Genomic DNA, 24,176 nt, shown 5'->3' on the forward strand with positions numbered 1-24,176 from the left:
CATGACCACTTGACTTGCTGTTGTTGTACTTTCATAGTTCTACACGGTTTGATGTGCTCAAATGGGTTGATATCTCCTTCCAAGTGAGCTTGGTGAAGGTGCCCAGTGCTAGCCAATTATATCATAGAGATTACTATTGGGACGAATTTGAGTGCTTTTTGGAGCTAAACCATGGAACCGACATACGTAGGACACAAGGGACGGAAGACATATCTTATTAAACATAGTATACACAGAGTACAGAGTTGAGTACCAACTGACCACCACGACGATGCAAATATATCGTACTACCTTTGGTAGTAGTATTTAAAATTGTATGTATAGTAGTTCGTTACGCGTCGCCATTCCTCCTTGATTCTCATCAGAACCCCTTACAACTCCTGAGACATTGCAAAACGAACCAACGTTCTTGGCGGCCAACTGGTCGATGGAAATTTTAGAGCATCGTCGCGGTCAGCCTGTCGCCTTGAGCGTGTACACTTGGGCTCAAGCAGAACGAACTCTCAGACCAATAATGAACTGTTGACACTAGTCATGTACTCCGGAGTCGCGAGCTTCGATTCCGTGCGTTGAGGCCACCTGGTTTGGCAGAGAACTCGGTCGTGATCAGGAACTCTGGCGTGATCATGTGTGTAATCTGTGCAATCCTTGTCAATACCACACGTTTCAAACGTTCATATCCAATAGTACGTAGTAGTAATACGCCATACTATTAATAGTACTACAGTACTGTAGTAGGTATCGTGCGTATTGCTGCGAGTGTCAAATCAACACTACCCATATGTGCTGGTACAGTAGTATATAATTCTAGTATATATTTTACGTGATGTACTAGTAGGTTGATTTGAAGCCTAAGTTACGAGGCAACGACATGGCTGGGTCGAGTGCCGTTGGTGGGGCTGTTGCAGTGCTTGTGGATGTGCTGCTTGCTGGGCTGACTAAATATCGTTTTCGCACATTCGTGGCCTAGAACTTAGTATGTTTTCAAGTAATTGTGATGTCCAACGGTGTGGTTATATACCGTTTAGTCTTGGGTTTTGTAACGAGGGAACGGCGGTGTTGCGATTTACTGACTGGGAGATGCAGGAAATGAGCGAAAACTCACAATTATTTCGCAGTAAGTCTGTCCTTCATGCAACATGCTAAGGTTACTTCAAAATGTTCACTTCATACGTGAGAACACGAGGATGTTGGGATGCAAGTGCAGCGGTGGTGTACTAGTATACCGGTTTGCCACATCTCTCACAAGTTGTTTTGGAACAATACCTGAGTCTCAAATGCATGTTGTTTATATAGAACTTTGTATTGTTTAGTTTTATATGGTTTTGAACGTTACTAAGAGCCCCATTTGACTTTGGATTGGCGGAATTTTTCTAACTTTTCGTTTTACTGCACTCGAATTGGCTTATCAAACGGCGCGGATTCGCGTTAAGAGCTCGGATTTCACAATTTCCAAATGCCCATTCTTGGTACCATGTGCATGCAAACCAACTCAACTGGCCACCATCCCCCGTCTTCGTACACTAACTGCCTTGTACATGTACAACTGACGAATACGTATCAGAAGCCACCTGACAGACAGAAATACACCCAAAACTATTCACTTCCCACTCCCATCAAGCTCCGTCCATATATAGTAATACGCTAAATATCATTAACCACGGCGGCTTATCCCTCCCCATTTAGTGGAGTTTGAGCATCTTTACAGTAAGCTTACTACGCCATGCAATTCCTTTCGTCGGGGCGCTACAGCACTTAGTGACGTTGGCCACACAGACTGAATGGTGGGAAACGTGAGTAGGTTGTACCTTGTACGGCAGTTGGAGTGCCAGAAATACATCCTTTTCATCTCGACAGATCACGTTCGGCCCTTGCTTTAGCTTCTTCACGCCTTTCGACCGCGTTGCCTTGTACAGTCCCTTGTCTGTCAAGCTGTAGCCCTATACATAGATGAACCATTTATTACATGTTATGAAAATGATCATTCATTTATCCTCACTTTCATCTTGGCAAATGCACGCATGCTTCGATTAAAGTGGTCGCTGCCTGTAAAGTACAACTGCGCAAACCCAAACAAGTTCCGAGGGTACACCTTGATATCGATGCGGCGGTACCGCCTGCCCTACCCGCCATCAAATATAATAAGTAATATTTCCATTTCGCGTCCTATGGATTCAATATATACATATGATAATAAATAATATTTCCATTTCGCGTCCTATGGATTCAATAGTACATATATATAGATAGATAGATACCTCTCCCAGACGACACACGCCCATGTACGAATCGCTTCCCCCAATCTTATGCTCCTCCACGGTGGTCAAGTCGTCTACACGGGCACACACTTTTGAAACCATATCTCATACACAAATGTGATACAGTACGTCCATATACCTGTGAGAAAGCCGATCGCGTGGAGATCCGCGAGCAATCCTATGTCGATATGCCATCACAACATATATATATATATATCTTACGTGGCATAATATTGCAGTCGTCTTGCGTTGGGTCAGATATTAGTACATCGACGTCCCCAGACTGCGATTTTCCCCGTCGGTACGACCCGCACGTGATAGCCACGGCCCTGGGCAGCAACGAATGGACATGTTGCTTGACTACACTTTCAATTTCCTGGACTTCGCTCCTATTGTATTTTGCATAGTTGGATATATATATATATATATTTCATATCCACGTAATATCCAATGTCAAATATAAATGACCTTGGAATCTTGGCCAAAAAGTCGTCATAGTGTTTGAGGCCGATGCGCTGGTTGTGGGTCAGAACTTCATCTTGTTTGGCTCGCAGGTCGTCCAAAGTGCGATACCCAGCCCTAGTTTGCATGTTTGAAATATATATATATATATATTTATAGTACCTGTACAAGTTGGTGGCGGTGGCTGGCCCGACGCCCCATATGTTGGAGAATTGCAACAGTACTTGCAACCTCGGGTCAGACCGTTTTGCCTCTAGCTTCCGCAGGGTTCCAGTCTCGAGGATCTCTCGGATTTTGGCAATGCCTGTCGAGTTCAAGCCATGCTGGGGCTGCAAACTGTGGGCCGAGGTCACGCGATTGGGCAATTGCTTCAATATCGAGCAAATGCGCTGGAAATCAATTAGGAGTAAATGATCAACATAAATGAAAGATTGATACAACGAAGCGTACTTTGTAGCTGTTTTCCCGCCATTCGTCGTTCTCGACGTGCAAATACTCGACGAGTTGCTCGAACGGCCCAGTCAAGTGGGCATTCACGTTCGACTTCAACACTAAACCAAGAGGGGTTGGGATATTCTTGGGACAAACGTGTACTTTTACGTACCAGAGGACGTGGTGCACACGAACGCATCCATGTTGATCTTAAGCGGGTTCGCGGCCTCCTCGGCATGGACGGCGCGCATGGCCGGGTTGGTCGCGTAGAACTTCTCGCGCCGCGCCGCCCAGTCGTCGTCGTCGTCTTCCTGGCTCCGTTCGGTCTCACGAAAGGTGGCCGTGGGAGTGCTACTGCACTCATGGAACTCGGACTCTGGCGGGCTTTGGTCGCCCGTGGCGGCGAGAGGTGGAGGCGGCGGAGGTAGTGATGAAGGCGGCGCTGCTGCGGCCTCTTTTTCGTCGTCGCCGTGCCATTCGCACTGAAGAGGCACTTGTTTGGTCTGGAGGAGCTGGATGACCCACGTGGGGGGCACCAGTCGACGCACCGAGTCAATACCTGGGCATACAGTGGCCAGTCGATCGCGCGTCAGAGTCGTGCTGGCCACGGCAATCGTCGTTGCGCCCGGACGGAACTGCTCGTCCACATGTACGCCCAGTTTGCGCAATTGCGCTTTCCAAATATCCAACCGCGTGCGTGTCATGTCGCTTCCCACGGCGACAAAGTACACGGCGTCGTCGTGGTGGAGCAAGGAAGGAGTCGAGACATCAGTCTGTGCTGTGGAAGTGGTGGCTTGGGCTATGGGTGGCGGTGGTTCCAGACTCTGTCGTTTGGGCAGGGTGTAAATCTCATCCACCCTGTCGAAGAAGCGCCGCTTCTTCGTGTTGCTCAGCATGATCACAATAAGTGCAAACTCCACTGCAACGACTCGATGACCATCATTCTGCAGCTGGCCAATCGAAAGCGTTACACGTGGCAGCCCCAGGGAGAAGCGTCTTCGGTTCACGTCGCCACCTTATAAGTCATGGTGCTATACATCTCTACACTGGGTAACTGCATACTGGACCCTTCTCCCCGCGGCGCTCGATTTCGAGAGCCGCTCAAGATCGCCGCATGCAGGGGCGGATCAGATGGATGGCCGGCCGCCATGAACAGAAGGAAGAATCCCTCGACGCGTTGGGAGAAAGCTGGTTAATCCCGCCGAGCTTATTGGGAAGAACATGTTTTTCCCTGCTGAGGCCTCCGGATAACAAGGCAGTCACCCTTGAAGATCAGGTTTTGTGACTTCATTTTCACATTTGCGTTCAACCCCAGATGAGCCAAAAAGTCGCCGACACCGCCGTCCTTCCTGCCGACGTCGCCACCGAGCCGGTACCAAGACGCATGAATGCTCCACTATGGGAGCTATAGTGATGTTGCGTACGTGTACTCAGGTTGGTGAGCCGTCGCCCTTCATCCAAGCATGCAAGTCGGGTTATGTCGACGCTGTCAAGGCGTTTTTGGCGGAACTCGACGTTGATGTGAATGAAGCGGACCAGGTGCGTCCTCGCCCCCCCTTCATTTCCTGTGATTGATCGATGTATCATTTTGACATTGAATGCACTTTAGGATGGATGCACGGGTCTGATGGCCGCTACCATGGAGCAATCGCTGGACGTCGTCGATCTGTTGCTTCTCGACTCGCGCGTGCTCATCAACGCCGTCGACAACGTACGTCCCAATTCCTCTCATGTTTTCCACGCTGATCGTTGTCTTGAACAGGAACGTGACACGGCGTTTATGATTGCTTGCGCGACTGGCAACGTGCCGCTCGTGACGCGATTCGTCCAAGAATCGTCCTTGGCCCTCAACCACGTGAACGCCGTACGATGTCTCGTCATGTCCTTCGGACGTTCTGACGTTGTTGGAGTAGCGCGGCATGAGTGGGTTCGTCGTCGCGTGTATGCTCGGCCAGAAGGACGTCGTGATCTACCTCAAAGACCAGGAACAACTCAATGTCCAGCACCTTAGCATGGTACTCGCATACAGAATCGTTCATTCTCTCAACACCCCATGGCTAGGGCTTGTACTTTGCCGGTGTGGGCGGCCAGCCAGACATCTTGGGTCTCTTGGCGTCGTTGCCAAATGTCGACGTGAACATTGCCGATCCTGTAGATGATTCATCTATTATTCCATCATCTATTATTCATAGTTATACTTGTAGATGCACGGCAACACGGCGTTGATTGTAGCCAGTCAATTTGGACACGAAGACGCCGTGAAGCGGCTGCTGGAACAGGAATCGATTCAAATCAATCACGCCAACAAGGTAGTACAGTATAATTACACTATTTTCAAGCCGAGCGATAACACTATATTCGGTCATCAATGATAGTACGGCGGGAACGCCTTTCGAAGCGCGTGCGACCGAGGGCACATTGCCATTGTCGACCTCTTGCTCAACCGACCCGAGTTTGCACTAGACGACTTGAACGAGGTAAACACACACACATACCAACAAAACACACGTTTTGCCCAACGCATCACTGGGACAAACTAGGGCTTCGTCGCGGCGGTGGCCAACGGCCACTTGGAACTGGTCCGCAAATTGCTTGCGTTTCCCCAAGTGGACGTCAATTACGCCGTGCAGCCGCCGGATTCAACTGTAAGATTTATATAAAAATTATATATATATATATTGGTATGCTTCCATATTAATATATATTGACAGGTGCTGTTGACCCCACTGACCGTCGCCGCCAGCAGCGGGCACGTCGATGTGCTCGAGGAACTGCTCACGCGCCCGTCCATCCGAGTGAATCCTTTAGACCAGACGTTTGCGTCGCCGCTGGTTCAAGCCAGCTACAACGGCCACGTGGAAGTTGTCAACGTGCTTCTCCACCACCCCGACCTCGACCCGAATCAGCGCAACGATGTACGATCGACTAGTAGAAGTAGTAGTAGTAGAAGGCTACTAGTATGTACTACTAGTACACTCATGGGCTTGACTAGTACAACAACAACGCGTTGTACGCAGCTGTGGCCCACGGCCACGAAGCGGTGGCGTTGCGGTTGCTCGCCGTGCCCGGGTTCCAAGTGCACAACTTGAACACGGTAATACCTAGAATATGATGTCTATTTGGGCATAAATTACACCATTTTATACCTAATCAATAGGCCCACCAAAATGCGTTTATGATTGCCAGCTGCTTGGACCAAGCCTCGGTCGTCGAGACGATTCTGGCGCTGCCGGACGTCGACGTCAACGTCGCCGACGTGGTACACCCGTCTGGATTTGTTTCAAACGTGTTTCAAACGTGTTTCAAACAGGATGGGAAGACGGCGCTACTGCTGGCTGTGGCGAAAGCGGCCACGAACGTCCTCCCGCTGCTTCTTGCGCATCCTTCGCTCGATGTGAACCAGACCGACAACGTACGACCTATCGCTCTTCCTCCACCTAATATATATATATATATATATTGGTCTCTTGGACAGTGTTCATTTTGATATATATATATATCCTAAAGAACGCCATACGTTCGTTCCGTTGAGATGAATATATTTTGGTGGTTGTAGAATGGATCATCGGCGCTGCTGGTGGCGTGTGCGACAGGGCGTGGCGATGTGCTCCGCCTGCTCTTGGCCCATCCCACGATTGACCTGAACTTGGCCTCAACCGTAGTACGACTTACATGGTTGCGTATATGACGAAGATACATGTAGGACACATCCACGGTGGTCTTGGCCGCGGCTTTGAACGGGGCCGCAGACATGCTGGCGATTCTCGTGCAGGATAAGCGTGCAGATGTGAACGTTGTGGACAAGGTATAGAGAAACAGAGCTTGGCACTGGTTGTAAGGTGATGACCGTGAATAAATAGCTCGGCAACACGGCGCTGATTGCCGCGAGTCACACCAACCGGCCGGATGTGGTGCGGGTGCTGCTGTCGCGGACAGACGTGGACCTGTCGGTGCAGAATTTGGTACACATTTGACTCGATTGATTCAAGTACAGTTACTCATAAGGTGGTTGGTGGACATGCCAACAGGAGGGCAAGACCGCATTGGACATTGCCACGTCCAACTACTTTCAAGACGTGGTGGATTTGCTCGTGGCGCATCGGTAAGGAAGTATGGGGGGCGTGGATGGTTCACAAGCAGCGATAAAGAAACAAAGAATAGAATTCATTCCCGAGTGTTGTGGTTGATAATAATTCATGCGGATAGTGGGTTAATGTTCAAACCTGCTCAAAGATCAATCGCTACTGTAATAACTATAGTATAGTATAGTATAGTACTACTGGTAGGATTCACAGTCAAAAGTACCATCACATACTATTGTATACCGGTTACGCTTTCGGCGCAGTCTCCTCGTGTGTCCATCGTTTACTTCTTCTAACGTTAACGGTATTACTATACTGTAGTGCACTACTACATAACTACCTCCGCACTGAAATGTTTGTTAGATTTACCAGAGTGCATCAAGGTTCTTTGCCATATAATTAATTGGTCACACTGTCAAGACGATCACTTTTATCGACTTCGAAAATACACAAACGTGACCGATCAGTGATCCGCCAAAATTTGAATTTTTTCCTTCTTGAATTACTCAGCGGCTATTTGTGCTAGAACAACGATGGACACACATTCTGATAGCCAATTTCTAGTGCTATCACAAGGATTCAAATCTGATCGGATCTGACAGTTCATGTTTCTCCAATTAATTTAGAAAGTTGAGCAATTTACACAGTCGATCAGTGATCCGCCAAAATATATACTTGAAGTGAGTATTGAATTCAGTTTAACAAAATCCAAAATCTTTAGCTGAAAATATAATATGATATAGGTATATTAATTTTAGAAATGTATTAAATTTTGAAGTATTGACAGGTTGGAGTGTTGGACAATTCGTGCTTTGCCTCCATAATTTCTCACGAAGTCAATATTGTAAGAGGTTTTGTTTTGTCCAATACAATTCGAGAAACCATGTTATTGGATAATTTTTTTTGGCGGATCACTGATCGGTCACGTACGTACCAAATCCCAGCGACTCATCAACTCACGCCAGCATCAACTAAATTCTCATATCAGCGATAGATCGCATCTCGAGTACACTCATTATCATTTTCCTTGCTTAGTCGTTGTTTTGTAAACTCTCCCGAATGGAGTCGAAGAGAATGACGAATGGTCGATGCGAATTTCACATTAGCGAGGACCAACAGCATCACTACAACCTCATGGTTTCGGTCGACACCGGGGTCGGTACCCAAGGTCCCATCAAAATGAGGAAGTGATCGGTAGAACAACCATCAGTAAGGAATAAGGAACATATTATCGGGGCATAGTCACGAAGGGTTACCAAATCAAGTCGTTTCCCGAGACGTAGTTGTCCATACATTAGGCATTGGGCAATTGTTTCAACTAATAGAGTAAACATGACTCACAGGGTTCTCGTTGCAGTCTACTGGTAATCGACGTGGACAAGGAAATCCAGGAAGTCGCTTTAGAAGAACAACGAGTGAGTTGCTGTAAACGACCTATCTAGAGTACAGAACCAGTAGTTGCCAAGCTTGGCCCATGTAATTACTTGGTTTATGTAATGCTGCTATGATGTACTCCGGAGCAGGGAACATCAGCAATATGTATATTGACGTATCAATAATTGACAATACTGTTGCGGGCAATAATGTATTGTCCGAGCCTACCAATATCAATAATATTGAACAATATATCAAAACCCAGGCACCCCACACCCTTACAAAATCGACCAAAACGTGGTTAAAGGCATGGCGCACAACATGCAGCAGCCATATTGCCTAAAATCCCTCTATAACGCAAGATAGAGAGCTTTAAAAATCCGGAGTAAAATTCGGCAAAACAATCTGCTACTCACCTCGAATTGCTGCGAATAGACACAGCGGTGGCGGAGCTCAAGCTGTTCATGTCGATGACGAAGAAACTACAAACTCGAAATATCACAATGAGCAATGTTCGCTACCTGTTCATATGCGGCCATCCCACGCCATCCGTTCCTCGACAATTTTGTTGGACCAACTTGCAAGAATGTGTCGTCGCCTGTGTTTGAGAGTGCAATTGTTAAGATTCATGGCTCTTGTGAGAATGAACTTACCCCCGAGGAGCACAATCAAGTTCTGCGTTTGGTCAAGCGGGTGAATCATGCATTCGCAGTTGATGGTCATACTCGGCAGAGAGAAGATGATTTTGCTTCGGAGACCTTGAAACGGCAGCGCGCGGAATCTAAGTCGTCCTCGAGCTATGTGTGCACTTCCTTTATTGTGCCAACATCGAACGACGTTGAACGCCTTTTGAGCTTGTGCAAACGTTTGTACTCTCCGCATCGTCGAGGTTTGAGTCCTAGAACTCTCAAAATTCTGGTCTATTTGAGAACCAATCGACATCTTTGGGATCAAGCTCTTGTGGCATCAGTTGTACATGGTAATGAAGATGAAAACGATCAAGACATTGACGAAGATGATGAAGACATCGGATCTGGCTTCGAGTAAATCGAACCTCAATATATTGAGCATTATTGTCAATACAATACAATATATTGCAATTATTTATTGTTCGACTTGCCCAGAACAATACAATGCACAATACAATATTGATAAGGCCTGCTCCGGAGTACACGCCGCAGCATGCGGACTACGTAGTAGCAAAGAGAATTGAACGATCCTATTGGCCAGTTATTTTCATCTTTGTATCATATAATTGGACAAATATTTGGTAAGGCACCCTGCCTTACGAATTCATCAAAAAGATGCGTTTAAAGGAGTTTAAAAATATCCCATACAAAAAAAATTGACCTATTTAGATCGAGTTATGGAATTCGTAAGGTGGCTCACCTTGCGAGCCTACTAAAACCTACTGTTTCAAGCTGCATTTCTATTATCTTAACTGTTAATCCAAGCCCTTTAGAGATAACCGGGGGAAAATACTGTCAGGGCCACGACTCATAATGTGTGGGAGCCGTTACAAGAAGAATCCGACCAGAACGCATAATAATATCCATGCGTATATGTAATTGGTCAATATTCATTATCAGTCAACCAATAAAATTATTTGTAACGATACAACAACACAATGTCGCATAAATAGCAAAATCACCAATTCACGTGATGAGGATAGGGGTTTACACCAGCAACCCTCCTCCGGGCACAACAAGACCATTAAACCTTAATACTCTGTTCTCCAATTACTGTCGAATTGTTTGACTTGATTAAAGTATGCCAACTAGTTTCAAAACATCGTGATACTAGTATTGACCTCCAGCAAGACATATTGACTTGGAAAATATTTATTGTATTTTTATACAAGCGCTGACTCAGCTTGTTCTTGGAAATTAACCAGTGTGACAAGTCACATCTTACATTAAATCACGTTAAGTCGGCAATTGTAGCCTCCTTGTTCATGTGAGGAAGTATAAAATTGTTACAACCATGCGCTTCAACGGACATTTGCATCACCTTTTGCAAAGTGATGAATGTTTTAGATACTGTGTCTACTGGTAACTCAACAAATACATTTTCCACAGCTTCAATAAGTTCTCCGATTGAACGAGTAACGTGCGGTTTGTCGGTTGAAATGGGGTACGGCCTTCACCGCCGTTTGGATTGCATCATTTGTTCGGAGTCTTGGACGTCCAGAATTCCATAACATAGTTTTCCCTTATCACCTTATACTCGTAAAAATAGATAGTTCTTGTCAAAATATAGAATTATAGAGATCATACCTTTGATTTTTGACGCAACGACAGCGATCCCACCTCTCCGAGAGGCGTTCTTGCTTCCACACGCGCGTGACGGTCCTCGGATGACAATGGAAGCGCTCAGCTACAGTTGACGTTATCGGAAAGAATGACCGTCGGACCGTCGATATAGGGAGGCAGCATGTCCAAATACGTGTCCCAGATACGACTCTCCATCCTGCCTGATTCTTGTACATCATAGTAGTGGCCACTTGGGTATGTCCCAAGCCCTGTTTGATCAATCAGCCCACCAGGCTTGCCATGCACAATGAGCAGTATCGGAAGCTTATCGCCTACATGATTTTGGACTTCAGTATACAAAGCAAAATTGTCTTACCGTCTGCACGACACGTCAGCTCTGCTGTGATGCGATCGGAATACTCTTGGGTCTTGTCCATCCTTGACGACTTCCGGATCTCCGCCTAAATCTTCCCCGACAACATGTCATAGTAGACCACCCCAGTTTCGTCGACGTTCAAAATGTCGTACAGGGGATAGTCGTGGTACTTTTTCCAGAACACGCCGGCGAAGCCCGTTCGAATGGCCCCATTTCGATCGTCGGCAATTTGGTGTAGCATGGCACGCGCTGAGATAACCGATGGCACTTTGCGAAACTTTTGCAAATGCCGAGGATGGAGTTGTAAGCGTTGGCTTTGCCGTCCATGTAGGCATCAAGTCATTACCAGTGAGGATGTGCTTCTCGCGGCGGACGACTTTCATGAAGGATAACAGCTCGTTCTTGAAGGAGATGGACTCCTTTGCACCTTGGCCGCTAAGGCTGGTTCGCTTGGCGTTGCGCTTCGTGCCCACGAGTGCCTCACTTTAGAGCAGCCACCCTTGCCATGTAGAGCGAGGAATATTGTGCATGGTGCAGAATGCTCGTGCAGTCATGTTCAACGAGGCGAACTTCTCAAGCATTTGAAGCTGGTGGTAATCGAGTATGCCTGCTAGTGTCGGATGATCACCATGCCGCCAAAGGTTTTGTTTCTGTGATTGACTTCGTGCAAATTCGAAATAGGCGTGTGGTTTTGGTCTACAGTACTTGATTGTAGCGTGATGATTCGAGTTTACACTTTTTGGATATTCATGTTGGAGATAATTCCTCGGAGTTCAGAGTTGAATTTTACTACTTCGAAGTAATACAGTTGTCCTCCAAGGTTTGCTCCCATGCAATGACATAAACGATTGCAGGAAGTTGATGACATAAAGGTGATACAAAATATTGAAGTTGAAGGTTTTTTTGGTGGATAACCAGTGATTTACACATCAAACTCAATTAAGCAATCGCTCCAGCGAATGACCGGAGCTAATGTAAAGAGACTGGAGGTGCTCCATCAACGGCGGTACAACCACTCATGGAAGCATTTGACTTGATCGGGTAGGTTCAGCTCGGTGGCGATTTGGAGCCCCTTCCTGGCCAGTTAATCGTTGTACCGACCCTTTGCCGACTTCTCCTGTATGTTATTGGTCTCGATCTTGCGCGTGTCCCTCAGGATTCGGCGAATGGTCGTGATGTGGAGCGTGTGGCCAAATTGTTCCGTGACCCACTGCTGCACGGCAGTTGTCTTAATGGGCACGTGAGACGCATAATACGCCCGAATCAAGTTCTTCTCGTGAATCGAGAGTCGCTTTCCTTGTTGTTTGCACTGCGGCATATTCTCAATGTCCTCATAAATTAAGCCTGTCATAGTAAGGTGAATGCAGCCTCATGTTCAAAAATTTAAACCTCGTGTCAATTCAAATCAACCCTTGAAAAGTTATATGGTATTGTTTCATACGGGAATTTCGTTTTGACCAGGGAGCAAACCTTGGAGGACAACTGTATATATATAATTAGAATATATAGGTGGCAGTAAAGAGAACTGGCGATAATACGGGGAGGCCGTATTTTCGCCAGTCTCTGTACTGTTAGTTCGATTTACTGTCAGCTAGAAGGCAATTAAAATGTTTGGAATTTAAGTAATATAATTGTAAATATGGCCACTCCAAAGAGTGAATCATTAGAACTCTTGTTCAGTGACTAAGTTGCGAATGAGAACGTGCTCATTGCCAATTTGCGTTGTAAATGGCCGTACCGATGGTGACTGACTATTTATATAACATTTTGTCTGTGATTGGCATAATGACTTGGTTGACATTTGAATTGATCATTTGCTCGATCTTTTTGTACCATGTGTTTTTTTACTGACATCACTTTCAAAAGTAACAAACAACGGCTTGGCCCCACGTAGCTCAACGGTTAGAGCGACGACATCAAAGCGATAGAGGCAGGGACCCGGGGTTCAATCCCGGGTAGTGGCAAGCTTTTTTCCCGAATTGAAAAAGTTATTCAATTTTTTATGAAAGATCGCAACCATTAAAAAAATTGTCCAATATATAATTAGACACCACTTGCCGGTCGATTTGAGGCGAAACTGCTTCAAGTCGCCTCGCGCGTCGTGCTCGATATTGGAAATGATTGCGGCTCCTCTTCCTTGTCATTTCAGCAGACATACTGCTGTACCTAGCCATAGAGCTTATGCTTTCCAGAGAAGTAGTGTTTGACCTCGTCGAAGCGACCAGTTGGGCGGTAGGATGGCTGGAACTTTACGTCGGTGCAATACAATGCCGAAGGGAAGTTGCTGAACACGTGTCCTTTTCGCACTTGGTCGGTCATTGACGATGGCTTGACGTAATGCTGGTACAAGACAGGCTCAACGATATCCAGGACGCGGTGAACTATCTTCCCGAAGGTTGGTGCTTTCATTCGAAAATCCAACGCATGGTTGTCCCATGCGTTGTAGTGCTTGAGGGTAACCAGCGTATATCCTTGGCGGACACCGGGGATTTGCATCCTCACTCGAGCGTACCAACAAGACAGACTCAACGATCGACCAGATCGTTTCGAATTCGGGCTGAACCAGATTTATCATGGTGGCGAGGGCAGCGTTGATACCCTGCAAGTAGAAACGATCCATGATGGGTGTCGACGAATCTACAGCGTCCTCGACTTGCTGAGAATAGTCATGGTAGACTTGACTCATCTCCTCCATGTTGAGGTGTTCGTCGTTGATGTCGCGTTGAATGCGGTCGAGTACAGCGTTGGGAGCAAGCAAAACACCGAATTCCCAGCTTGGTACATATTTCGTAGAAATTGGGTAAATGAGTCAAATTTTGAGGCGAGTAAAAGTAGAAACGTGGGGGTAATTTGGGACGGAGTAGTATTGCCATTCATAAGGTGAATTCTTCAGTGACTCGATCACGTAGCATTTGCCCATTCCCTACCATGCTTTCAAGGTAAATACGGTATTACTGAACACTGGATCACTTACACAATTTAATACGATTTAATTGCCCGTCATTATTTTCAACTTTCGTAACTGACTGTGAACAAGAATTGCGAAAATGAACAAGAGGTCTATTGATCTGCCAAAATATAGGTTTGATTAACAGTAAAGTACTGGGAATGTCTCGAGCAAACAATACAGATATCTATGTATACAGTTACTATTCGTTTATAAAGCAATTACATTGTATTCAACGTACCTCTGGATGAGGTAGAAACTCTATAACAATGTTCCTCGAATAATATAAACTAACCAAGGGTTTCATTGCTGCGGTAAATAGTTTGATCCAATCATACTAACGTACTGTTAGTATCAATATTGGGCAAGGACCTTTACAAATTCAAATCTTATTGGCTATAATATTCTGTGCTTCCAAAAAACTTCGGTGTCCCTTAAAATCTGTCGCCCCCTGTAGTCGCCTTATTATAATTTGTCAGTAGTATGCGAGGTAGTAACATGACATGTACTATCAAGAGTATTACTTTGATGTGCTTGGCTTGCCGGTTACACCACTTTCGTACCATGTAGTAATCATACTCACTACTTCGAAGCACTTGCCCATAATATCCACTTCACATCAACATCACACCTAGAACAAAACCGTCTTGAACTGAGTATTTGTCTTTTCTCATATCATTTAACTTAAGTATTGTATACGTTTTTTGGCTGAACATAATATGATTAGTTGAGCACATTCCACTCCAGGAAAATATGGAATGCAATATTAATCACTTGAAGCAACATACTATTACTTCGAAGTGCTTCAAGTAATACTATTACCTTAAGTATACTATTATAGGGGCCAATTGGGAAGATATACATACCTATACAATGTACTGTACGTATACTATGTACTGTATATTCAACTGTGCATAAGCTATATGTAATTGTAGCTACAATGGCATAGCTGCTACAGTAACCTGTAGCATCAAGATCATAGCAACATTGATGTGTTGCTACAATGTCCCAGATACCACACTATGGACTAGTGTGGTATCTGGGACAGTACATGCATGGTCGTAAGTACCACCATGAGCTATCGCTCCAAGGTCATAGCTACATTGAGGTTGTCGTTGTACTGTACCAGCTCGGACGATATCTGCATCGTCGAAGCTACATGGATTTGTAGCAACAAGTTCATAGCTACTATTAATACGGCGTGGGGGCGATTTTGGATTCCTTTCTTGGATTATCCGGATAAAGCAGTCATTTTATCTCTGACGAACTGGCACGTGAATTTAACTGTCCAATATGTAACGAACAGCCACTCGAAATTGGTTCAAACTCTGATCAGCAAGGTACGTGCGAACTTTGACCTGATAACGTTACGGTGATGACAAATGTGTCTATGTGATCTAAAGCTTGAACGGCACAGATCATTTCGCCATTACTGCTTTGACGACGTCTACATCTGATGGATCCCATTCATGCAGGCCTTAGTGAATCCCTTGTTGCTCAGCTGCCTGGTATTCACGACCTCCGCGACGGAACAGGCGAATTTTGGCGCTTTTGGCACGGCTGGCGGCGAATTCCGTGGCGACTATACTCTATACAGTATGAGTCGCTTCAAGGGTATAAAAAAGTACAAGGTTTGCTACTTGCCGATGCAATGTGGCAACGATCATCTGAGTATTCTGATCTACGTTGTGAACTTGGCGAATTGGATTTAGCACTCCACCCACCCATGGACGTTCATTCAAATTTGTCAAACGTGGCTGCAATTTGCGAAAAACACCTCCCTGGGACTCGCAAACGACCGCCAGTACTCCGTGCTATCTATCGATTTCCCAAGACATGTCTTGGAGTATCAGGTTCGCGACCTTCAGCGACACGTAATTGCGTGTGAAAAGACCCTCGAGGTTCAAGTTTCGAAGCATCGTCATCTTGCCGTAAAGGTGTTCGATGAGCTGCCAACACGTCCACATGGTTAACGGATAGAACTTCGAATCCAGTTTTGGTTGAATTTGGTTATGCGAAATTTACTTCACTTCAATATAAATATTTCCATGAAGCAACCAAAGCGAAATGCCGACGACTGTCCTGCGACGCTGGAGCCGACGAGACGCGTCAGTGTCCTTGGTCGCATGGAGGAATCTCCAATTGTAACTGTTGTGGCTTTAATCGACTCGTTGGATGAAGCCGAAGTATTTCTTCTGAAATTCCCCCAATTCACGCTTGCAGTGCTACATGGGCGCATCGTCTTCACCGAGCGCCGTGTTTCTGGGTCTAGGGTGCTGACTGTCGATTTTGTGGCTGCCGACGACGATGCACCGATTGATGACCTGCAACTACGAACATGCAAGGCATCTGGCGACACGAGGCGTCACAACATTCTGTACCTTTAAGGTACAGTTGTGTTCGATGTCCCCAGCAATAACCTTGGGTTTGCAGCCGGGCGGATTGCAACCTCCACCCGAACAACCAAGCACAAACGCGAAAACGGCACTGGGCCGTTTACGTTCAACTCCAACTTCAAGTCATGGTATTTTGATTTCGAGGACTAGTAGCTATTACAGTAGATAACAGAGCAAAGAGTAAATTCAAAGAAACTTTTAATATGTTGTTACTCTTATCCCAAGGATTGGGGCCTCGGACAATATCATATGACACATGCGTCCTTCTTCATGTGAGGAAGCTTATAGTCGTTACTGCCATGCATTTCAATGGCATTTTCCATTACTTTTTGAAGGGTATGGAAAGTTTTGGACACCGTGTTCACTGGCGACTCATAAAACGACTTTTCTACAACATCAATTAGCTCATCGATTGAACGAGTGCACTTTTGATACTGCAGACTTTGAATAGAGTTAAAGAACCCTAAGTCTAGTACGTTAAAGTCAGGGCTGTTTGGCGGTTGATTTTGCACTCCAATACCAGAGATCCCACGGGACTCCAGCAACGCTGTTGTGACAGACTTATGAGAGCTTGCATTATCTTGTTGGATCAAGATTCCACTACGCTGGGTGCTGTGATGAAACTTCGCCTTGATGGCTGGAACGACGTTCCCGAGGACCATATCCAAGTACACTTTCGCATCAACGGACTTGGAAGTCGTGACCAATGTCCCCTTCGTGCGTTTTTTACTGTTTCGTTGAGCAGCAACTTGCTCGACGAATGACCATACACCAATTTTTCCGTCGAATAGATCGCTGTTCAACTCAACACGTGGGCGGCCAATGGCCGCCATGAACACCACTTCTGTTATGAAACAATTAGACTTCAGTGAGCGTGTGGCCACAACCTCATCTTCGTACACGTAGTATTTCCGCTTAACCTTAGTCAAATAGAACGATTTTTCATGCCCATTTGACAAGGGTCGAAGGAACGACATAGTGTACTGTAGTCGCGCTCTTGTGTTCTCGTGGGTGAGGAATGGTTTCACGTAGATTTATCGAGCAGTTAACCTCGCAGTTTCCTTCATGTAACGGATGATCGTCGTCCTGGGGATCATACTCTGGCACGCCAACGTTCGAAGAGTTTGGCGCGACGCCTGAGGCACCTGACGAATCGCAACTTCAATTTCTTCGTTCGATCGCAAAATTTTTCGTCCAGAATTTCCCAATATAGTAACCCTTCAGCACTTTATACTTGACAAATTCGATATATCAATAATGGTACATGTACTGTACCTGTACTCACAGGAATAGTAATTTACAGATTAATCAGTCAAATTAGACTATTGTTGAGTACCTTCCCCACATTACATTAAAACTTCATAAATAGTGCAAGAATATCTTGAGATAGGTAATATGACGCATTTTGACAGTTATGTTTAACTTGATTAAAGTATGTATTGATTATTATGACGGTTATCTTACACTTGATAAAGGGTGCGTCTGGTAACATTTCAAAAATATTATTCCATTTTCTCGAAAAATGGGATTAACCAAATGCAATTTTCAAATGGAGGTAAAAGGTTCATTTTGTAATGTGGCGTTTTGCACCTCTTGAACGAGTAAATTCCACGTGGAATTATTGGATTTGGGTTGAAACTCTTCAAGCAAGACATGTTTCAATTTTGATCAGATTAATTGAATTTGGCCCCAAAATGGCATATTGGGCCTGAATATTGCAATATTTCCGGTTACCAGATGCACCCTAAAGTATTGTGCACAATTGCAGACATCGAAAACATCTACATCGCCCGAAATCTCTGCCCCGACGCAGAGGAGACTGCGAACACCATTTTTCATTTAAGTTGAGGATATTTCCGGTATATTTCGTCCGACAGCAGAACTGATTCACGCTATGTGTGTTATGTTCGCCAAGCAATCGAAATATTTCGTCCATACCCTATTCCGTTGCAGTAGATTTCGACCAATATCCGATATATATCACCCCACAACCGGTATATTTCACACGTAGTTCAATATATGCATATTTCAAATAGTGTTCCAACTATTTCAAGTTTAGACGCAAATCAAGTAAATAAACGCCCTGGTTCATCAGTGCATGGCATCCAAGATTTCGGCTTGACCGTAGAACAACTCACCCTACAAGTTGTAGGATTGTAGAGGATTCACGTCGACTCATATTTATGGTTTAACTGACGAAATACTATCCACCACCTGCGATTTACTTGATTTGCATCTAAAATCGAAATAGATGGAAGGTCATTTGAAATATATTGAACAACGTGCGAAATATACTGGTTCCAGGTTCACATACCGGGCATCAGACGAAATATAGTGCGACCATGTCAGGACGAAATACTACTTCCGATTGGAAATGATTGATAGGTTTTCTCCTTACAGAAATATTCCGCGACCAGCCCCTACGTGCAGTATTATTGTTATACTACACCATTTTGCGGTTAATTTCACAAAAAGTCTGGTACATTTCGTCGAATCTCATTTAAATTCGTGGAGGTTCAATATATTTCGCGACACGGGCATTTAGTTTCGTGGGAACGTCGAATTCACCCATCATATTTCGTGAATTGCCAGTATATATTTCGTGATTAGCTCAGTTAGAGTCGCAAACATCCAGTATATTTCGTGATGAGACCAATATATTTCGCATAAATGTTAACGCAATGAGTGTAAATACGTAGGAGTGGGGGCTACGCTCCAACCAATACGTCGTCCATGTTTTCCGCTCTGTCGTAAGCTGCTTCGAGGTGGCGAGCGTATTGATGCAAACGGTTCACATCAACTACTACAACAATCAACTCTAATCATATATATGTGGTGGCATAATCATACCTTGGATAACCTGTTCAGCAATATGCTCCAGATATTGCATCCGGAATTCTTCACGCGTTGCTCCATCTGAAGGTGGACCCAAGAATGCAGCTAGTCGCTCACGAATCAACGTCTTCACACGGGCTTTCATTGATGACCACACGTTCTCGATATAATTGAGCATGAATGAGTAGGGACTGAGCGATAAAAATGTAGCGTCACTAAATTCTTCCTCGTCAAATACTCTTCCAATCCTACTCAACGTTAGCGAAAAACTAACATAAATTACGTATACTACCTTGTATGGATGGCATGGCGCATTGTCTGCTAATACAACAAGATCACCCAAGCCGTCAAAGTGTTGAGCGGCAGCACGCAACATCCCCCATAACCAATCGTTTGCATGCTCTGCCTTGAAAGCTCCGCGCTTCTTCGTTCAGATGAAAAAATTGTTGACAGACATAGCCTGTCCGTATAACTCCGACCGATGGAGTTGCTCGTCGTTTACTTATGCGTAAAATGTGTAAAAATTGAGTGATCTACACATTCTAGTTACGCAGAAATATAAATGCAAATGAGTTGATGAATTAATTTATGCATGATGTGTGTGAAAATCGATTGACTTACACTTCCCGATCGCCGTGCTACCAGCGATGTTGCGCCGCCTTCGCCTGGGATTCGTAGTGACACTTCAACAACATCTCCAAAGCCAGGGCGGATGGAAACACCAATAGCGATATTATGTCGGGGCAACGAAGACATATCGTTGAAACCGGGGCGCAAGCAGTTGCTTCAGCAAGTGGGCCCTGTTGGAGGACGACAGGCGTAAATTAACGCCACTACAAAAGCCGAAATCCCGGTGATTTCGTTCGCCAAACCGCATCATTTTGCCATTTCTACAATATCAAAAGAAAGTAAGGAAACACAATAGTATCAACCAAAACAATGTGAGTTGCACTCACGCACCTATCGAAAGACGACGTCCAAAGACGATAAGAAGACCACAAGGACATGGATGTGATTGGCATCTGGGACGTCAACAGACATAAATGCATCAATAGGCGGGATCGGATCACGGACAAGTGGCACAATGGGTGGAGTGGCACTTCTGAAGAAAGGCAGTATCCAATCTCTAACGCTGATGAAGCGCCCACGGATACCACGGGGAGGTTCGTCATTGTTGCGATCGGCAATTTCGGCACGAGCCTCCAGATTGCGAATACTGCCATTTCCCGCGCGAGGGATCCATCGCTGCGTTGACCACATGCTCACCTTCGGCGGCGAGTAGTCGCTCCACATTGCTCGGCACAGGCGCAGCTAAATAGTGCCATGTCCAACCAGCGGCCTTCAGTATCGTTAGCCACATGGAGGTGCAGCTCGTGTGTTGGGCAGGCAAAGGTGAGCTGACTCTTCACAAGCTCCATCAGACGCCACACGAGTTGGTCGGTGGCGATTTCAACGTAAATGGGTTTCATGCAACCGTGGAGCATACATGTCAACGTAGCCATCTTCTAACTAATCAAAACTCTCGCGTTCAATCCCTTGAAAAATTGGATTATATGAGTACTGAACAGCTTTGTACAACCTTTATAATCAACGAACTGGCAACGCAAGCGAGGCTCGTGATGATTGATGAGCGCTGGATGTAGCTCATATTGGCCCACTTAACTTATGTATTGTAGCCTAATGTTAGAGAGGCTTCGAACGTGTGCATTGTGTCATTCAATAAAATACACCTCGTTGGAAATGATTGATAAGTTTCACTTTGTTGAGCCTAGAACAACTGTATCTCAGTCCAAATAGGTTATTGTATTCCCTTCGCCTGAACGTCCATGCCAAAATCCAATTCAAAATCCTATGGCAATGTAGTGCAATCGCAGCAGTTAGCGCCGCGTTACCAAGTAAACTGGTCCAATTCTTGATGTAGTTAGCGTTGTTGGCATTGCGAATGATTACTGAACTCATATCGCTATAAGGTGTTCGGCAGTGACATCAGCACCAGTAGCAAGCGTTTCAAAGTCAACACCAGGTGACGCCAGGAGTCGCAAATGCTTTCTGGCCGACGGAGGGCCATCATCCAGTGCGGTTTCTGTGCACCCGGTGCTTAACAATGGGCATGAGCCTGCCATAGTTCAGAATCTGGCCCTCTGCAACTTCTCTGGATGATGGCTGGGTTGTAATCAGCAATTCCCACTGTTACTCTTGGCTTGTAGAGAGATGACACTCGCCGATACGACCATGTTGAATAGACTTCTGAAGGGCAATGATTTCAAAATCACTCAACTGCCATGAACGCTCGAGTGATCAGGAAAACATTGATGCTTAACGTTAACAGCTGAAATCGACGTTTTGGCACGGGAGCATATGAGCAGTCGACTTTTCATTACCTCCAGTACCAAGTAGCCAAAGTCGTGTGTCGTTGAGCCTGCATAGTTCGACATTGTAACTGCATCACCTGAGTCAAGGAGTTGTTAAGCCCTGCGCAATCACCTTGGGCGTGTGTGAATGTGAACGCGAAGGCAAAAGCTGAAAATACTCACGGATATCTTGTACAATATGCTTTTATCATATCGTATCCCTCATCGTCGTGGGAAGTCCCACCACCTTGTATTTTTATTGTATTTTCAGATTAAAAAATCTACTTGGTATACTAAAAGCAAGACATACAGTGCTACCGAAATTCCAGTCGAAATCATCCTTGGACAGTCGCAATCATCTTTGGACAGAGGTAGTACTAGTAAGTACTAGGTAGTACTACAATAGTATGTGGCACAGCAAATATGACAATACGCGTACTATTAATAGTATAATATTAATAGTAGTACGTAGTAATTTCGATTTTTTTTGTATATTTCGTGGAATCTCATTTAAATTCGTGAAACTTCAGTATATTTCGCGACAAGGGCATTTAGCTGCGTGGGAGCGTCGAATCCACTCAATATTTCGTGGACTGCATGTATATTTCGTGATTTGCTCAGTTAGATTCGCAAACATCCAATATATTTCGTGGCGAGACCAATATATTTCGCACGTTCACTTCAACTCCCTCTGATTGGTCAGAAAACAGTACGAGAAACCGCCTTTCGCGCACTTTTCAAATTTTTTCGATGCAGTACCTCCTCATGGATCCCGATCTTCCCCTTACCCTCCCTAATGGCGATGAACCTCCATCACCTCGGACCCCAGTACAGTAACCACACACATACTGAACTCCTAACTAACGAATATCAGCCACGTCGACGAGGCACTTACAAACAAACCACGCATACTGTCGCCACAAGCCGTTGACAAAAAGGAACGATGGATGGAGTTCGACTGTCAAATCACACTCCTGGAAATCCAGACCAATCTTCAAAACGACCTCAACCTGTTTGTATCGACCTCATCGTTCGCTGGATGAACGGGTGTTCACATACAAGACGTTGCATTATGAACCACTGCAGATGAACGATATTTCCGTAAAGGAATACGAGCAGCTTACATGGTGCAACTGCGTGCAGTGATCCAAGCCGGGAAGATCCAATCTGGATCGAAATATGACAATATACTACTAACGTTACGCGTATATCCCCGCTTCAGTACCTATGATTTCTCCGGTTGTTGGACCTGTACAGGTTTCGAACATACGGCCAATGACGAACATTTTTATCGTTCTGGTTGGGTGTGTATCTAGTTGTCTGACAGATATACCCAATCACCATGCGTTAATCAATTTCATCCAATAAAATATCAGTACTGTGATGAATTTAGACCAATGCACATGCTTGAATAGTTTTCAAGGTCCCGCTGTAGCGGTTTTGATCAGATTTCACTGATAGGTACTGAAGGGGGGATATACGGTAGTAGTATAATAAGTAGCAAATACGCCGCTGCGCTAGTGTGCTGGCAGGAGTTAGAAATGGCGCTTCGTGCATGAAAAAATATCACTTATAAGAGTACCTCGAAACAAATGAAATGTGTTCCCAAGAACTTGCCCCGCGAAGAGCCTTGAAATTTCGGAACCCAGGTGCCCTGGAACCTACATTATTCAGGTCGATGTGCAAACTTCATATTCCGGGGTTTGGCGCATCGGCAGTGGGTTGATATCGCTAACCCCCGGCAATGCGCCGTACCCCTCACAAAAATCAGAATCAATCCTACCTCGGCTACGCTGCGAAACGTCTCGCACCCCCACGAAGATGCAGAGAACGTTCAAGGTGCGACGACTCCTGGCTATTTTGGCCTCCAATGTGAATTCGCAACTGTTGCAAATCGATTTCGCGTAGCGACTTGATCCCGTTGCTGTAGTGTTGCACTAAAAAAATCCCGTTAACCGTTTCAAATAAATTTGGGTACATCCTCCAGACAGAAGATAAGTTCAAGTAATCCTACACCCATAGTTTTTAGTAAAATATTAATAGAATAAAATTTGTTCAAGGTATAAACATCATCTTGGTCAATTGCATGCATCAGAGAGTCTTCTATATAGTGCCCTCACTTGGCCGCAAGTCCACGAAGTTGCGTCCACAAGTCCAAAGGACCTACATTTGGTGCGATGCGAGCGTCGAAAAATTTTCAACCTTCGTTACTAGTCCGACTTGGTCACACGTTTCGACTCGAAGAACAACTACGGGAAACGTGTGGCTTATGTGATGCTTGCGACGGAGCTCAGTATTGCCATGCAACGTGAATTCACGTCAAAGCAAGTACAGGACAAGGTCATAAATTTTTGTAATATATGTAGAATTTTATCCCCAATGGTTAATTTGCAAAAATGAAAACGGAATGG

At 45.2% G+C, this 24,176-nt stretch overlaps 4 protein-coding genes across 6 annotated transcripts; 2 read left to right on the forward strand and 2 right to left on the reverse strand.

Annotated features, from left to right (window-relative positions):
- Window positions 1-1,640: 1,640 nt before the first annotated feature.
- On the reverse strand, window positions 1,641-4,302 carry H257_07734 (the record flags this gene model as incomplete). 2 transcript variants are annotated; one of them, XM_009833363.1, is made up of 11 exons in its annotated part: window positions 1,641-1,746; window positions 1,809-1,940; window positions 2,000-2,117; window positions 2,259-2,332; window positions 2,398-2,436; window positions 2,481-2,647; window positions 2,727-2,837; window positions 2,883-3,109; window positions 3,171-3,271; window positions 3,325-4,167; window positions 4,215-4,302. In XM_009833363.1, the coding sequence occupies 9 exons, from the start codon at window positions 4,300-4,302 to the stop codon at window positions 2,031-2,033; spliced, it is 1,737 nt and encodes a 578-aa protein (XP_009831665.1). In that variant the 3' UTR covers window positions 1,641-1,746; window positions 1,809-1,940; window positions 2,000-2,030. The 2 variants fall into 2 exon arrangements, with proteins under 2 accessions (XP_009831665.1, XP_009831664.1); XM_009833362.1 differs by having other exon boundaries at window positions 2,000-2,122.
- Window positions 4,303-4,455: 153 nt separating this feature from the next.
- Window positions 4,456-7,350, forward strand: H257_07735. Of its 2 annotated transcripts, XM_009833364.1 has the most exons (17): window positions 4,456-4,524; window positions 4,587-4,691; window positions 4,762-4,863; window positions 4,915-5,016; window positions 5,066-5,167; window positions 5,214-5,303; window positions 5,357-5,461; window positions 5,528-5,629; window positions 5,693-5,797; window positions 5,864-6,067; window positions 6,145-6,246; window positions 6,310-6,411; window positions 6,463-6,564; window positions 6,709-6,810; window positions 6,856-6,957; window positions 7,013-7,114; window positions 7,181-7,350. In XM_009833364.1, exons 1-17 carry the CDS (start codon window positions 4,468-4,470, stop codon window positions 7,256-7,258), a joined length of 1,764 nt encoding a protein of 587 aa, XP_009831666.1. In that variant the 5' UTR covers window positions 4,456-4,467; the 3' UTR covers window positions 7,259-7,350. The 2 variants fall into 2 exon arrangements, with proteins under 2 accessions (XP_009831666.1, XP_009831667.1); XM_009833365.1 differs by having other exon boundaries at window positions 6,709-6,957.
- Window positions 7,351-11,321: 3,971 nt separating this feature from the next.
- On the reverse strand, window positions 11,322-13,732 carry H257_07736 (hypothetical protein; the record flags this gene model as incomplete). The annotated part of the gene is made up of 4 exons (XM_009833366.1): window positions 11,322-11,485; window positions 11,583-11,719; window positions 12,334-12,545; window positions 13,445-13,732. The coding sequence occupies 4 exons, from the start codon at window positions 13,730-13,732 to the stop codon at window positions 11,322-11,324; spliced, it is 801 nt and encodes a 266-aa protein (XP_009831668.1).
- A 2,499-nt stretch (window positions 13,733-16,231) lies between these two features.
- On the forward strand, window positions 16,232-16,570 carry H257_07737 (hypothetical protein; the record flags this gene model as incomplete). Its single annotated transcript, XM_009833367.1, has 1 exon — window positions 16,232-16,570. One exon carries the CDS (start codon window positions 16,232-16,234, stop codon window positions 16,568-16,570), a length of 339 nt encoding a protein of 112 aa, XP_009831669.1.
- Window positions 16,571-24,176: the final 7,606 nt, after the last annotated feature.

Source organism: Aphanomyces astaci, assembly GCF_000520075.1.
Source record: "Aphanomyces astaci strain APO3 unplaced genomic scaffold supercont1.16, whole genome shotgun sequence".
NCBI lineage: Eukaryota > Oomycota > Saprolegniomycetes > Saprolegniales > Verrucalvaceae > Aphanomyces > Aphanomyces astaci.